This window comes from Entamoeba invadens (assembly GCF_000330505.1).
Source record: "Entamoeba invadens IP1 unplaced genomic scaffold scaff_1105074725361, whole genome shotgun sequence".
Taxonomy (NCBI): domain Eukaryota; phylum Evosea; order Mastigamoebida; family Endamoebidae; genus Entamoeba; species Entamoeba invadens.
This window is the reverse complement of record NW_004440121.1, coordinates 31,212-47,141: the sequence shown is the minus strand read 5'-3', so window position 1 is coordinate 47,141 and position 15,930 is coordinate 31,212. Positions and strand designations below refer to the sequence as shown.

Below are 15,930 nucleotides of genomic sequence, written 5' to 3'. Positions count from 1 at the left end.
ATTGCAGTGAAGACGGACGTCGTGAATGTCCCACCCAACCAAACCGTCTTGAGGCCGAGGCGGGTGCATTCCAGTATGATCAGGTGCATCAGATACCCATACGACAAGTCGCTGTTCCGGTCATTTTTCCCCGTCACACCGAAAATCCAATACTTCGAGCCCGTGATGAACCCAAACGTACGGAATGAACTGAAATCTTCCATCTGAAGTGCAAATTTGCATGGCTTGTTGTATGGGGCATTCATCGAGTTGATTTTGGCGATGAATGTGTTGATTGCAGTCACTTGGTCAGCTGTTGGATATACCGTGCCATATGTTCGTGTCGAGATTCGGTTTAACAGTGTCGGTTCCAATGAGGCAAAATCAATTTCTGATGTTTCAGCCATGTGGCGTGTTCTGTGTTTATGAGTTTTGGTAATTCTCTTTATATTCTGTGCATCGAATAATTTTAAAACACAAAACGAAATAAGAATTCACCATTCAAGTCAATTAAAAATTAACATCTATTTCTATTTAACAGTTATTTGTAATTAACAAATTGTCAATTGAAACCATCGTTAATTATATCGTTGAATTTGTATGGAATTATTGATAATAATAATTCGTTATTTATTTTGTAAATAATAAATACAAATTATTTTATTTAACAATTAATAGTAATAAATATAATAATATATAGAATAAGTTCTTGTAATTACCTTTTTTTAACAAGTAAATATGAATCGTTTTTATTTGCGCTGTTATCAATTGAAAACTCCTTCCATGAAAAAATGTGTTTTTGTGTTGAAGTATTGGATGTTGCTGGTTGCGTTGTTAAAATAATTTTACTAAAAGTAATAACAAAACATTGGTTTTATGCAAGTATCGTGTTGATATCATTATGTACAACGCAGTTATAAACATTCACAATTTATACACAACGCAGTTGTTATCATTGCAAAACACAATGTTTTTATCAAACAACTTCTCACAGAGGGTAAAAACAGTGTGTTGTGTGGTCATTCTTGTGAGTGATGTGCACACACCAAAGCAGAAATCCCCAACACTTTCCACGTTGTTTCCAATTTTGATTTCACGCAGTTCTCGACACCCATAAAAGCAGAAATTGCCAAGACGGCGGACACTGTCAGGCACAACAACACTTTCTAAGTATTTACACCCATAAAAGCACTGATCGCCAATTTCAGTCACTCCCTCTGGAATGTCAATTTGAGTAAACGCGTTGCAGCAGAATGTGTTCTCTTCAAGTACTTTGACACCATTTGGGATGTTGACTTGACGCAGACGAGTACAATTGTGAAAACAATACTTCCCAACACAATTTGTAGTTGGCGGTATTTCAACAATTTCAAGACTCGAACAACAGCAAAAGGCGTTGTTTCCTATTTTCTCAAGTTGTCTTGAAAATGTCACAACGGCCAAACAAACACAGTTCTGGAAACATGAAGTGGGAATGGTTTTGATTGTGTCTGGAAGAACAACACAAACGAGTGAAGTGCAATTTTCAAAAGTGTTTTTACCAATGTGACACAAATTGTGAGATAAAAGTATTGATGTCAGTTTATCACAATTTGCAAAGGAGTACTCCCCAAGCGACGTGAGTGTTTGTGGAAGTGTCACTTCATTGAGAAATGTACTTTTGTAAAAGCATTTGTCACCAATGCTATTCACACGGGGTATCTGGGAAGACAAATGTTGTCTGTCTGTGTGTTCAAGACAGATGTTCTTGAATTTGTAATTTGTTGATTTTTTGTGCTGTGTGAAAGTGTATGACACTTTGTACCAAATGAGTATTTCAAAAAACGATATTTTAGTGTTATGAGTGTTGTTTGGTGATGTACAACACGTTTGTGCAACATCGATTGTATTGTCTCCAATAAATTCATTACCAAACAATTCATCGAGTTTGGACCAAATATTGAGAGACTCAATGTGAGGGAAATATTTAATTGTCTTTTGTGTGAGGGGAATTGGGTTTGAGTGGAACCTTTCCATTGTTGAGTGATACTTTTTACAAACCATCTCTGCGTTGATAAAATCGGAAATTGAATTGAAACATTATGAAACGATCATCAGTTACTAACTGTCCAATCTCGACATTTATTGAATGTGTTGGTTTTAAGTTCTCATTTGAATATTTTTTATATAAAATATATTCATGGTATTTAACAACATTAAAATAATTATAATTTGTAAATAATAATTTGTGTTGGTTTCACTATATAATTAATTATTTTGTTTGATTTATTATCAAATTTACATGTAAATACAGTCAATGTGTAAAATTTGGTATGTTAACACTTTTTATATGTTTTAAATCACTTTTATTATTTATATCACATTTTATTATATTATATTATTATTTATAATTAAGTTGTATTGTTTTTAAATAATATTGATATAATTTAATGAAAAGAATGTGGAGTAATAAATAAAAACATCACTTCTCATTTTTAATATTAAAACTCAACAAATTAATTATATAAAAAAATAACTATCAAATCTTAAAAAGAAATGGAAGAGATAGTTGTCCCATTGAAAATAAGTGTTGTTGGAAATGCAAATGTGGGTAAAACGTCAATCATCGAGCGCTTTGTAAACAACAAAATTCACGACCAAAATGTCAATTCAATTTTTTGCGCCTTAAATATGAAATATATTGTTTACAATAAAAAAGAAATCAAAGTTGTGTTGTGGGATGTAGGTATGTCACTTTAATAATTATAATAATAACGATAAACTCAAAAAACACCCTTTGAGTAATACAAACATTGAATGACACATAGTTAGACAAAAACAAAATTATGATTTGATATTCAGAAATACACAAATTTGTCTTGGTTTGTTTATTCTTATTTCCATATTATAACACTGAGTAATATCAAGTTGTGTTTGATCCACACGATCCAAAGTCGTTTGAAGATGTCAATACGTGGATTGAAACAGCGAGACAAACGACTGCAAATGGCGTTATTTATGTTGTTGTATGCAACAAAATTGATTTAGCCAATCCACTTGTCACACATGAAATGGCACAAAATTTGTGCAACAGAGAAAAAGAAGTCACATTTAAGATGTGTTCGGCAAAAACGGGAGAAGGAGTCAATGAGTTGTTTAACTTTGTGATAAGTAAGATTTGTGACAATGATGTATTGTTTGAGCACTTGTATCAACAACAACTCGAATATCAACAGAATGCACAACCACGAGATTTGACAAAGGATTACAGTGTCTGTCGAATTATTTGATTTATTTTTACTTGAATGTTATTTTATTTAATACAATTGAATAAAACTTATGTTATCAAATAAAACCAACAACGTTGTATGTTATTGATAATGTGTTACTGTTTTAAAAAAATACATTGTATGTATTTTATAGCATTGTTGACAATATCAACAAACAATAACTTTTTTAAAATAATAATAAATATGTTCAGTTAAACTCAATTAAAACTTATTGTGTTTTCGATGTGCCTTTTCAGTGCAAGCAGATCTTTGTTGAGTGATGAAGTATCAACCAACATGCCACCTTTCAACACTTGACCATTTCTTAGAATTGCTTTGATTGCAGTATTTCCAGTTAAATCGACATCCACTTCTATTTTTACAGAGTCGCCAGGTGGTATTTTAACGTCTACTAAATGTTTGAATCCCATACAATTTGTTCTGTATTCAACATTCTTTTTTAGTTCAATTTCGGTCTTATAAAACCTCAAAACAATTTCTTTCTCTCCTTTTTCACACTCATACATTTTTTCAAAGTGAACAGGCAATACGACTTCCCTTGGCACAAAAATTTCAAAAACACCACTTACACTGAGTCCCACTGTATACGACGATCTCTAGATAATGTTACTGAATACATTTGTACCCAAACTGATTGATGCATGTATCGCACAACCTTCAGAAATTGTTGTCATTTTATCTTCCGTTTCAATTATGAAATTACCATTTTTGTTTACTCTAGTCATCGCCTTTGTTACAGCTTCTTTAACACCTGGAATACGCGCACCTCCACCAACTAAAATTGTTTTCCCAATTTTTTTGAGTTGTACTGTTGCATGTTTCAAGATTCCAAAAATTGTATCTTTAATGTCATCAAAAAGGTCTTGTGCTTTGTTAATAAATTCACTTCTTTGTAAATTAAATGTATCATTGAAATCAAACTCATGTAACAAAACACTGTTTTTCATATCATTTTCTGTCAACAAATATTTAAATTCGATGTCGACTTGAGATTTTGTGGAAAACGCAATTTTTGTCTCTTCAGAAACTTTTTTGAGAATATTGAGGCGTCTCCTTGTTTAAGCGCTCTGTAATCAAAGTATTGGGCCTTTTTTCATAAAAATAAGGATCAATTTCATGAACCTTTTCTTTGATCATTTCAGATACAATTGCATCGAAATTGTTCCCACCAAGGTCGTTGTTTCTATCAGAGTAAACCGACTCATAATATCCATCTGCATTTTTCTGAATATATGAAATGTCAGGGTACAAGCACCAATGTCAATTATTATAAAATTCTTTGCTGCTGATTCCTTGTTTGCATCCAAATAATAGAGAACTGTTGCTATTGGCTCAGTGATAATATCAACAGTTTCAAAACCACCCAACTTGGCAGCATCTGTCAAATCTTGAACAGCTTCCGCAGTCATTTTAACGGGAACACCAACAAACATATTGGGTCCTACAAGATCGGGCACTTCCATTTTAATTTGGTTCATCAGTGTTTTGAAGAAAAGGGCGGCAATTTCTTTGGGTCGGAAAGTAGTTGGTTCTGGCTGAGAATTAACTACAACTACAGCATGCCCATTATCTTCTTTAAACTCAAAACCTAAACTCTCCGACTCGTCTTGCAACTCTTCAAATGTTTTACCTAGTAAGCGCTTAATGTTGTAAAAGGTGTTGTCGTAATTCAGTCGGTCTTTGGGGTATTTAGCCTGTTCGCCAACAACGAAAGACATTGTTGGTGAATTGGGAGTGTCATAAAAAAGTCGTAGCCATGCAGGAGTGATAGATGAGCCATCGTTGAAAGTCACAGTTCGAATTTGCTGGTTTTTATCACAATATGAAATGACAATTTTGGATGTGCCGAAATCAATGCCAATTGAAATCGTTTTTTTCGGTTGTTCAGTCGACATTTTGAATTTATAAGATTAAAAGCAATGGTCTTTATATTGTTGATAAAAATCATTTGTAACAATTCTAAATGATTATAATGGTTTATAAATATTGTCTTAATAACAACAGTTTATAATTGGACATTAATGATAATTCTTAACCAAAATCAATTTAAATCATTTTTATTAAATTTAAATCAACTTAAGACTTTATTTTTATAAAACTAGATATAATGATTTTTTTCTCAATTTTAATTACGAGACTTTAAAATCTGTTTAACTATAACAAGGAAAAACAAATAAAAATTAACATAATATTTATGTTACATAATTTAAATAATATTAAACATGATAAATTTTTAAATTCAATAAAAGCAAACTAGAAACAGAGTTCCCCAAATTCGGCTAAAAGGCGAGTTTGAAAATGATAATATTTTATCAATTTCAAAAGAAAAAAACTAAAAAAAGACTTTTAATTTTTTTATAAGTTAAATAACAAAAAAAATAAATTATTATTAAATAAACAAAAGAAAAAGCACAACTAGTTCAAAATTTGGAGCTAATCGAAATCAATTTTATTCTCTTATTTTTTTTGACTCAAAATATTGTGTCCAATTTCTCTTATCAAACACATGTTTATGCATTAATTGTTTAATAGTTTGTTGCCACATTTAATGTGTTTCAATAAAACTTAGTAAAAATTCTTTTGGTCAATAAAATTGTTTAAACTTGAACTATACGGCCGAAGTTATTAACATCACAAACATTTTCCCATGTTCTTGATATAAAATAAAAAATTTAATATTTACATTGTTTTTTCGAGTCTCTTTTTCTCGAGGTGTTTCAATACTTTAAGTTTTCAGATCAGTTTAATTGTTTTTTTTTCAAATATGGTTATTTTATTTATTAAATCGGGAAATTTAATTTATGGTTTGACATTTTTTAGAATCAATGGCAAATATATTATAGATATATTAATACTTAAAAACAATTTTGAATGAAGAAATGAACACATTTATATATTTTTACTTATACAACTATTAAAAAGAGTGGAAAAATATATATAATACAACTAAAATATCCAAAAAAGCGGGAAATTTTTACATACAAAAAACACTTTTTTTTCTGATCAAATTGATAAAAAAGTTATTTTTTATTACTTTTTTGCACTAAAAACCTTAACTCGCCTTTTAGCGGATTAATTTGGATAGTCCTGCTAGAAAACACAAAAAAATTGTTTTTATGAATTATACAATTGACTTCTTTTTGAAAAATCAATAGACAACAAACATTAAAATTATACTGAACAAAGTATAATAATTAGTTATGAAATCTACATGAAAACAAATAAATGTACAACAAGTGTTTTTTCTTTCAAGCCAATTTTTTAATTTAAGTATATACATCATTTCTCGAAAGTCCACTTCTCAGCTATTGTTTTATATCACCACATTCATTTTCCATACTATGTCATCGTGTTGTTACTCCCCTGTTTACAAAAAAATCAAGAGTTTGTACCAATAAAAAACACCAAAAGTGAGCGGAAGCGGTGCATAATCAACAATTTGAATGCAACTACATATTTTTTAATGTTTTCTATCACACATTCTTTACTGACTTAGTGTGATTATTTGACGTTTTTTAATTTGATAACCAGCCTAGATGTATACTCAAATGCATATTTACCGAAATTTTTGATCTGCATGTTATTTCACATTGTTGAAATAAAAAATTGAATGTCGTTGTGTAAAAGGATATCCCCTATTGTACACATTTAATATATTATGATTAAATATTATTATTAAATTGTTCCATTTTAATAACACTAAAGTAAAATGCCATTTCGAACAAAAAAAATTATTTATTGTTTTTTAAATTGCAAAGGAAAAGTTTTTTATTTTGGTTAATTTGGTTTATATATAAAAAGGAGGCAAATTACAAATTTGAAAATGTTATTAAATGAATATCGAAAGAAATTGTGTCTTAAAATTAAATAAATTAGATGCTAAAAAATTGATAAAACAAATTATTATAACCATGTCAATAATTCACAAGCAAAATAAATTAATAACACTCTTATTATTTTAGATAACTTTTTCGAGTTTTTCCACAACAACTTTAATTGGAATTCTGTTTTTTGGTTCTTGTTGCCAACACATGCAAATCAAAGTGTATATTTCACTTTTTATTGTACCTGGATTTTGAAGGCGATTACCTTCGTTTACAAATTCTGCTATTTTCCAAGGAAAATTAAATTTTTCTTTTGGATACGCATTTCCCCATACAAAGCACTCATACATCGAAATTGCAAATGAATACACATCTGCGGCTTGTTTGTACTTCTCTTGATTTAACACTTCAGGAGCCATAAAAACCGGTGTTCCAATGCCTTTTGTGAATGTCATGTTTGTCATCAGTAAATTAACGTTTCTGCTACTTCCAAAATCCGTCAATTTCGCATTCACTTTATCATTTAAGTCCAGAGAAATTACCAAGATATTGTCTGGCTTGATGTCTCTGTGTAATATCCCATTTTCATGTAAATACAAAATTCCTTTAGCAGCGTCTAATATCATTTTTAATTTTATTTTCTCATCAATTTCGTTTGTCTTTTTATGGTTCATCAGATCTTTCAAACTTCCATATTGTGCAAATTCAGTGACCATACATATCTTATTTGGGATAAACACAGCTCCATAGAAATGGACTATATATTCACTCCGAAATTTGTCTAACATGTAGATTTCATTTTCAAATTCCAGAAGTAGTTCAGTGCTGTCTTTATAGTCTCTCATTTTCTTTATTGCAACTACATTTCCTCGATAAGTCCCTTTATAAACTACACCAAATCCACCTTCTCCGATTTTCTTCTCTTCTATTAATTCATCGGGATCAAGTCGTGTGGATATTTGTGTGACTCCTTTGATTGTTATTTCGTTGATTGTTTCAACGCCACTTTGCAAAGACTTTGATACAATTTTAGCTTTCGAACAGAATTTAGTTGTGTAATTTGGTTTCACAAAAATTTCAAATTCACATGCAAATCCGCGTTTTAAAGTAACAACTGGCGGGTTCGTTCGGATTAAAAATTTCTGTTCGTTCGACGAAACACTCATTTGAACTTTCATTGTTCTTTCTGAGTTATTTCCAATACATAGAAGTTGTCGAGTTTCTTCACAAATTGGAATTTCGTCCAAGTCAGTGTTAAAATCAATTTCTGAACGATTAACACAAACGCCATTTCTTAGTGACATAAATTGAATGTTTGATTTACTCATTATAAAAATTGTTTGAGTCTCTGTGACCTTTTTGTTACTCATCCATCTTAAAATAAATGAGAGTGAAACACCAAATAAGACGAAAAATAAGATGAAGATGAAATTGATGACTAATACGATAATTAAAATGACCCACCAAACAATTTTCGTCTCACAAAAAGTGCCATCCTCACTTGGAATATGCCAAAATGCACATTTGGAACATTTTGAAGTGGAAATTTCAATGCATTTAGACACTGTAGAGAGAGAATAACACTTCCCATTTTTAACAACGTTTTCTCCATTACACAACATACAACTCCCACTTTGTGAACATGAAAAACATTCAATATCACATTTAAAACATTCGTTATGTTGTGAATAAAAACCAGTTTTGCAGAGTGAACACCCATCTGATGTCACTTTATCAGAACAAATTTCTTGTAACTCGTTTTGTGGTTTACACAAGCCGTCACCTGTCATGTAGTTGGTTGAGTTACATGTTAAACAAGAATTTGCTGTATTACATGTAAAACAATTTATCAAACGATTCTGACAATCTAAACCATTTCGATAATACCCATCTTTACATATAACACACCCACTACTCACTGAAGATAGTTTATGACATTTTTCTAAAAGTTTTTCATTGGAAATACACTCGTAATTGGCGTTGAGATAATATTCGGAAAAACAAGAAAGACATGTTGTGGAATTCAAAACACAATTTAGACATTTTGAAGCATCACAACTTACACACATTTGAGACGTTGATGTATTTGTATCATTAATATAATATGTCGGTTTACAACGCAAACACGTTGAGTTTTTAATTTCACAATTATTATCAACGGACGATAGACACTTTGAATTTGATAAAATGTAATTTTCATCACAGGTAACACACTTGTTATTCACTATTATTCGACAATTGGGTTGATTAGAAAGACATTTTCCATTTTGGTCTTTCTGTGTATTTTCCATTAAAAAACACGAACTTTTTTCACAATTTTTATTTTCTTCCAACACATAATCTAATGTTGTGTTACATTGTAGTGGTCGTATTGAGTCACATAAGTTACTTCCAATGTACTTATCTTGACATGACACACATTTGTTGTTTTTAACAAAGTACCTATCAACACAAGAAATGATATTTATTTGTGAGTTTGAATTACTATTAATATCAACTGGTTCACATAAAATACCTTTATTAATCAATTTACGTGTTGTGTCACATAACAAAAAATTCGCATCGATATCAAATTGCTGACAATTGTTCTTGGGTGAAACACACAAACCATTTTCTAACAATTTACCTTCGTCACATTTCAAGCAAATTCCATTTTGAGATATCAAACAGTTGTCTATATGAAATAGTGTACACGTGTTATTCTTACTATCCAAAAGATAATTCGTTTCACATTTAATACACTTTCCTGTACTTAAACAAGAAACACATTTTTCAATTGGACATTCAATACACTTTGATGGAGTTGTAGAGTAATATAAGTTGGTACAAAAATAATAATTCAGACAAGTAAAACTGTTCTTTGTGTATACACCATAAGTGCATTGTTTGTTGTTGTATATAAAGTACTTTTGGCTCAGGACTATAACACTTTTATTTGATGAAATACTCGCAAAATTAATTGTCTGTATTTCTAATGTTTCAATATTAATATTTAAAGAAATATATCTCTTCATACTTACAAATAGCGTCCCGATCACGACAACATCACTTTCATCTATATCAATTTTATGTTGTTTTTATGAGTATTTTTGTTACTTTTAATCAATTTCGATTCATCAGTAATTATTAATTCGCTGATTGTATCAAGTGGCACGATATAACAATTGGTTGTACATGGGCAGTAGGGCTCAATAAAGTTTCCCAATGAAATTTCAGTGCCATTCAAATGGCAAAATATCTTGTCTGAAACTCCATATCTTAACAACATATCATTCGTTAACAATTTAAATGTGGTTGGAAAACTTTCGCCAGTCTTTGGAGATATCGTTCCATTGAAAAATGCCAAATCAAACTCACAATCAAATTTAGAGAAATCAGACGAACTGTCCATAAAAAGTGTTTTGGTGTAGAACAAAGGAATATCTTTGATTGTCCTTTTAACATTAAAAAAGTCTACTGAAAATGTATTTCCTAGAGTAATAGAATTCATCACACTTATATATCCACGATTTCCAAATACAAATGTGCCATAACACGACAACACATTACACTTTATTGCCATCATGTCCTCTGCAATCCCAAACTCAAACTTTGTATCCGAATTTATTTCAAACTTACTTGGATTTGATATAAAAGCCGTGTCATACAACCCAAAATAAGTTTCATTTTTCAAAGCGAGTGTTCCAAATATCATTAATATCGAATTTTTATTCATTAAAATGTTAGAATTTTTAAATTCAATTTGCCCTGCAAATACTCTCAATTGTGATTTATCGTCAAGTGTTAAATCAGATGACGTATTCATAAGAAAACTGTTATATATTTCAACTAAAGAATTACCTTTTATTTCACACGTTGTGCCATCAGCCAAAGAAAATATATCAAAGATGGCAACTTTTGAATTATCTACGAAAGAAATTGAAGAATACTTCAATCCAGTCAATCGATTTTTAACTATAAATTTAGAAGTGTCACCAACTTGAATTCTTCCAGTTACCAAGTCAATGTAATACGTTGCATTCAGAGTCGAGTTGTTGAATAATTGTATTTTCCCGGAGTCTTCAACCATGATAGGAAATACAATTTGAATTGACGAGTTGTTATATAAATTGAGTATAGAAGTGTTGTAAACAAAAATGTGGAAATTTGAAAAGATACAGGAATTATCATACAAATAAAAATTTGAACGAGTCCGCATTAGTATTTGTTTTGTGTTATTCAGTGTTGAAATTTTTTTCACTTTTATTGTCCCACCAGTTTCAATAACAATGATTTGGTTTGCAATAACGGATTTTTCAATTGATAAAAGACCAGAGTTTGACACATATAAATCACCACTAAGAGAACAATCAGATGTCCAAGAAACCGCAGATGTTATCGAAGTAGAACCACAACTTTCTGTTTTTGTCTGTCCTGTTGTAAAAGTACAAAAAATTGATAATATCATGAAAATTTTTAACATCTTTCAAATGTAATTTTCTTTGAATAAACAGATACTTTCTGTAATTGTTTTTCAAAAAAATATTTTCAATAAATATCAAAGAAGTATTTATTTAAATAAAATAGTAATAATAATTTAAATAAATAGTTGATCATTTTAATAATTTTGTTTTTTCAGCAAGTAAATTAATAATAATTTTAATTTTTCATTAATTTAATAAATAAATTGGGCTAACCTATTAACAATTGGTCATTATATGAAAAATGATGACTAAATATTGATTATAACAAATACAGTGGCAATATTTAAGTACTTAATTTGGAATAAACCCACTTAAGTGAGAAAATTTTGGTTTTATTTTTGGAAATAACAAAAAATTTAAAAAAACTGAAATTGTGTTATAAGACAAAAACATTTTAATAATAACAAATTATTTTTTAATAAAAATAACATTTTTATAACATTTTTATAACAAAAAAAACAAAAAAAAACAAAAAAGAAAAAAAGAAAAAAATAATCAATTAAAATTTATTCCATGACATTTGCAAAACTTGGGCTATATGTTGATTTGTTCTGGTGAAGATTTTATGATTTTTTAAGTCCTTTTCAAGTTAAAACACTGTTTTTAATGCTTTGAGTGGAAAACTTGTCGAATCCAGAATCCATTTGGTATTTGACCAAAAAGTGTACGATTTTTTCATTTTTGTGTAAAAAACCACATTTTACGATTTACACAAAATGTAACTTATTTTTTGATCCAAATGTTTCTTTAAAACAGTTTTCAACAAAAGCTCAAAAGTTTAATTTAAAAATACCATGTTTGAAGTTTATAAAATAAAAAATAATCAATTCAATCTCAATCCAAAAAATTCAATTCTTTGTATTATCCCGTTTTTTCTCTTATTGTTCCTTAAATGTTATTTATTTGTTATTGTTTTTGTTTGAATTATCGTTTATTTCAATTCATTTGTTTATGTTTTTTATCTTTCTATCATCTTCTTTTGAGTCTTAACAACAACTGTTATGAAATATTTTTAAATGTTATTTGTTAAAAAACAATCATTGAAATAATGTGCACAAAAAAGACCACAAATCCAATCCGGCTTTTATTTTCAAGCTTGTCTATTGTGTTCGTCATTGTTCTTTTTTCACTTTTTGAGCTTCTTTTTGTCAAAAGAAAATACTTTTCAAAACGAATTTTGTAAAAAACAAAAGCTATATTTTAAGTTTATTTTAATTAAAATAAAAAACCATTTCAAATATTTTTTTTCTTCTCGAGCAAATTTGACTTTTTTCTCGAAAAACAAAAAAAGACCCAATCAAAACCATTTTTCTATTTATAAATGGTGGTACTTAAGTTTTTTCTATTTTGGCTTAAAGTTCAACCAAAGTTACACAAAATTTACTCACTTAAGTGGGTTTATACCACCACTGTACAACTTTATTAGAAAAACCTATTTATATGTATACTCATTAAATTTTAAATAAACAATATACTATAAATATATTATTTCTTGATTAATTGTTTAATATAGATATGCTTTACAATTAATTTTCTTAATTCTTTTCCCAACATAGAATGATAATTGTGACTTAGTAACAGCATTATTTAAAGCAGTCAATAGAGTTAACAAACAGACAAAATTAAACCATATATATAAAACATTATTAACTGATTTCTTTATAAACTTGTATTATAACATAAAAAATTTGTCGCCAAAATTTTTCAATTTAAAAAATTTATAAAAAAATTAAATTAATAGACCCTTCACCATTTTAAAGTTTCTAAAATTTGGATTTAAACTTCCATTGATAAATTTATCATTGTATTTAAAAACATCAGAAGTCGAAATCACAACGAAGAAATATGGGTTTGTCAATCACTTTCTGCTTGTATTGTTTTTTTTGCATTGTCATTTTTATGTACATTTTAATGATTTAATTATTTAAATTATTTTTTTGTGGAGTCTTAATTAAAGCCGCCATAATGTAAATTACTAAATATTTTTTTGTTTATTTTGTTTTTTAGAAAAATAAATAATCGGGAAATTAGCTTTTTTTTATTTTTTCAAAAAACCCACAATATTTGAATAGTAAATTTGTTATTTGGTTAATAATTAAATAATAATTTGAAATTGATGCTTATTGGAAAACACACATATCAACAAAACATTAAGAAACTCTACGTGTTATCAAAAAATAAAAAAAGAACAATAACATTCAATTCAATTTTTGTTTTGGCCAAGTGGTAAAAAACAATTTAATAATATTTTAAATAAAATAAAATAGTCCACTTCTTCATCGTGTTAAATACATTTAATATTCACATTATCTAATACAACTTTTAAAATCAATTATAATTAAAAATAATTTACAGAAATCAGCCGGACAATTATATTTATTTAGTAAAAAATGACAAGATAATAAATAACAGTAACCAATACGAAATGTTTCATTTCCTTTAGTTTAATATTTATCGAGTAAATGTTGTATTCAAACCATAATTTAGTAATTGTTTACGTTGTTGGTATTATAAATACAAATATTAATAAAAAATAGTTGATTTAAATAATATTGTGTCTCTTTTTATTTATCAACAAAATCTTTGTATTTTGGTTGTCTTTTTATATTATTAATCAAATATGGTTTCACACTGTTTAATTATTGATTGGTGACAACTTTTGCTCAAAAAAACTGAAACATATTTATAATAATTTTTTGTGTTTATTTTTTGATATTTTATTGATAGTATAATATATTGTTCTTTTTCAACTCATAAAAATAGAGTTTTTAATTATTCTTATAACAAAGTTATCAAGATATCAATTTAAATAATCAAACAACATGTATTATTTTTTGTTTGTGTATATTTATTGGCAATTTAATTTTTTAATAAAATCATATATTATAATAACATTAAATTATTTGATTTTATTTGTAACTTTTGTATAATTACTATAATATGATTATAAAACAAACAAATTAACATAAAAATTAATATCATTTATTTTATTGTATAACTACAGCTGTATAAAAAAATTTAAGGATAGTTTATATTGGTAATAGCATGTTATTAAGTATTTTTATGTTTTTAAACAGTTATTAATTAATACTGTTTTATTACACAACAGAATAAGAATTGTATTTTGATAACAACAAAAAAGTATGCTCCAGTTTAATGAATACACAATTCTATCATAAATTACTTATATTTTAATAATATGAATTGCTATAATAATTTCATTATTACTTGTTACATTTTTATTAATAAACTCTGTTATAATATTTAAAATGCTTAAACCTTTTAATATAAACACGAAAAGTCAAACATAATTTATAAATTAACACAATAAAATATTTAATATATTTCTATATTCAAAAATTATCAATTTTGATTTATTTTTTACATACACATGATAGCAAAAAATGATCATTGCTTTCATTCAAGAGTTAATAATTGTAAAACAACTTTATTTTGATATACAAAGTCTAAAATAATTATTTTAGTAAAATTAATATTCTATAATTTCTCTTTAGTAGTTTTTGGTAATAACATTTTCAATAAATGGATTTAAACAATCATAATAAATATCATTTATTAAAGGGATAGAAATACACAATTTTAATTTGGACTTTAAAAAGGTTTAATTTTACCGTTTTATCCACAATAAGCGGTTAAACTGTTATTATAATAATTTTATCAATAATAATTTTTATTTTTATTTTTTGGGGGGTTTTGGGTTTTGGTAATTTTTTAAAAAATATGCCGAATAAATATTTGTTTAACAAAAAAAAAATAACACAAAATAATAATATTTAAAAATAAAATATAAAAATTTTTGTAGAGTTTGATTTTTAAGTTTTGTCTTGATGATAATTTAGTAATTAGATTACTGAGTAATTTAAAGGGTTTCTTGATGATAAGGTGTATCCTCAGGATTATAGCTATCCTTATTAAAAAATATTTTTCTGAGGATACAAAAATCAAATCCATAAGGTTCAGTTCCCTATAAGACCCACTCTCATAACTCAAGTTATAATTTACATTTAATATTTCGAGTCAAAGTTCAATTTTTAAATAATGGTAATAATTTGTCATAAATGCCAAAAGATTAAAAACAATCAAAAAATCACCACAATAATCAGTGGACATAAACAAATAGAATCACTTTCAATAGTTGTCCACCTCAACTATTTCAACAAATAGAATCACTATTTAGTTTTCCCTTTTATCTCAATATTAAAATGTTGCTTTTTTCCTTTATTTTATTTTCTTTTTGTTTATTTTTTTATTCTTATTATAATTTCTTTATAAACAATCGTTTTGTTATTTTTTATTGACTTTTACATTTTTAAATTTAATTTCATTATTCTTTATATTTTAATATTTTTATAAATAATAAATCATAATAATTAC

The 15,930-nt window shown here is 27.5% G+C and overlaps 6 protein-coding genes across 6 annotated transcripts; 1 reads left to right on the top strand and 5 right to left on the bottom strand.

Annotated features, from left to right (window-relative positions):
* Nucleotides 1-386, bottom strand: EIN_145540 (hypothetical protein; the record flags this gene model as incomplete). Its single annotated transcript, XM_004254313.1, has 1 exon — nt 1-386. A coding segment is annotated over one exon (386 nt), but the record flags the coding sequence as incomplete, so codon positions are not given.
* A 517-nt stretch (nt 387-903) lies between these two features.
* EIN_145530 (hypothetical protein) lies at nt 904-2,022 on the bottom strand (the record flags this gene model as incomplete). Its single annotated transcript, XM_004254312.1, has 1 exon — nt 904-2,022. One exon carries the CDS (start codon nt 2,020-2,022, stop codon nt 904-906), a length of 1,119 nt encoding a protein of 372 aa, XP_004254360.1.
* Nucleotides 2,023-2,514: 492 nt separating this feature from the next.
* EIN_145520 (hypothetical protein) lies at nt 2,515-3,248 on the top strand (the record flags this gene model as incomplete). Its single annotated transcript, XM_004254311.1, has 3 exons — nt 2,515-2,704; nt 2,787-2,840; nt 2,887-3,248. 3 exons carry the CDS (start codon nt 2,515-2,517, stop codon nt 3,246-3,248), a joined length of 606 nt encoding a protein of 201 aa, XP_004254359.1.
* A 1,073-nt stretch (nt 3,249-4,321) lies between these two features.
* EIN_145510 (heat shock protein 70kD, putative) lies at nt 4,322-5,143 on the bottom strand (the record flags this gene model as incomplete). Its single annotated transcript, XM_004254310.1, has 2 exons — nt 4,322-4,370; nt 4,395-5,143. The coding sequence occupies 2 exons, from the start codon at nt 5,141-5,143 to the stop codon at nt 4,322-4,324; spliced, it is 798 nt and encodes a 265-aa protein (XP_004254358.1).
* Nucleotides 5,144-7,206: 2,063 nt separating this feature from the next.
* Nucleotides 7,207-8,376, bottom strand: EIN_145500 (serine/threonine protein kinase HT1, putative; the record flags this gene model as incomplete). Its single annotated transcript, XM_004254309.1, has 1 exon — nt 7,207-8,376. One exon carries the CDS (start codon nt 8,374-8,376, stop codon nt 7,207-7,209), a length of 1,170 nt encoding a protein of 389 aa, XP_004254357.1.
* Nucleotides 8,377-10,127: 1,751 nt separating this feature from the next.
* On the bottom strand, nt 10,128-11,141 carry EIN_145490 (hypothetical protein; the record flags this gene model as incomplete). The annotated part of the gene is made up of 1 exon (XM_004254308.1): nt 10,128-11,141. The coding sequence occupies one exon, from the start codon at nt 11,139-11,141 to the stop codon at nt 10,128-10,130; it is 1,014 nt and encodes a 337-aa protein (XP_004254356.1).
* Between the last annotated feature and the right edge of the window lie 4,789 nt (nt 11,142-15,930).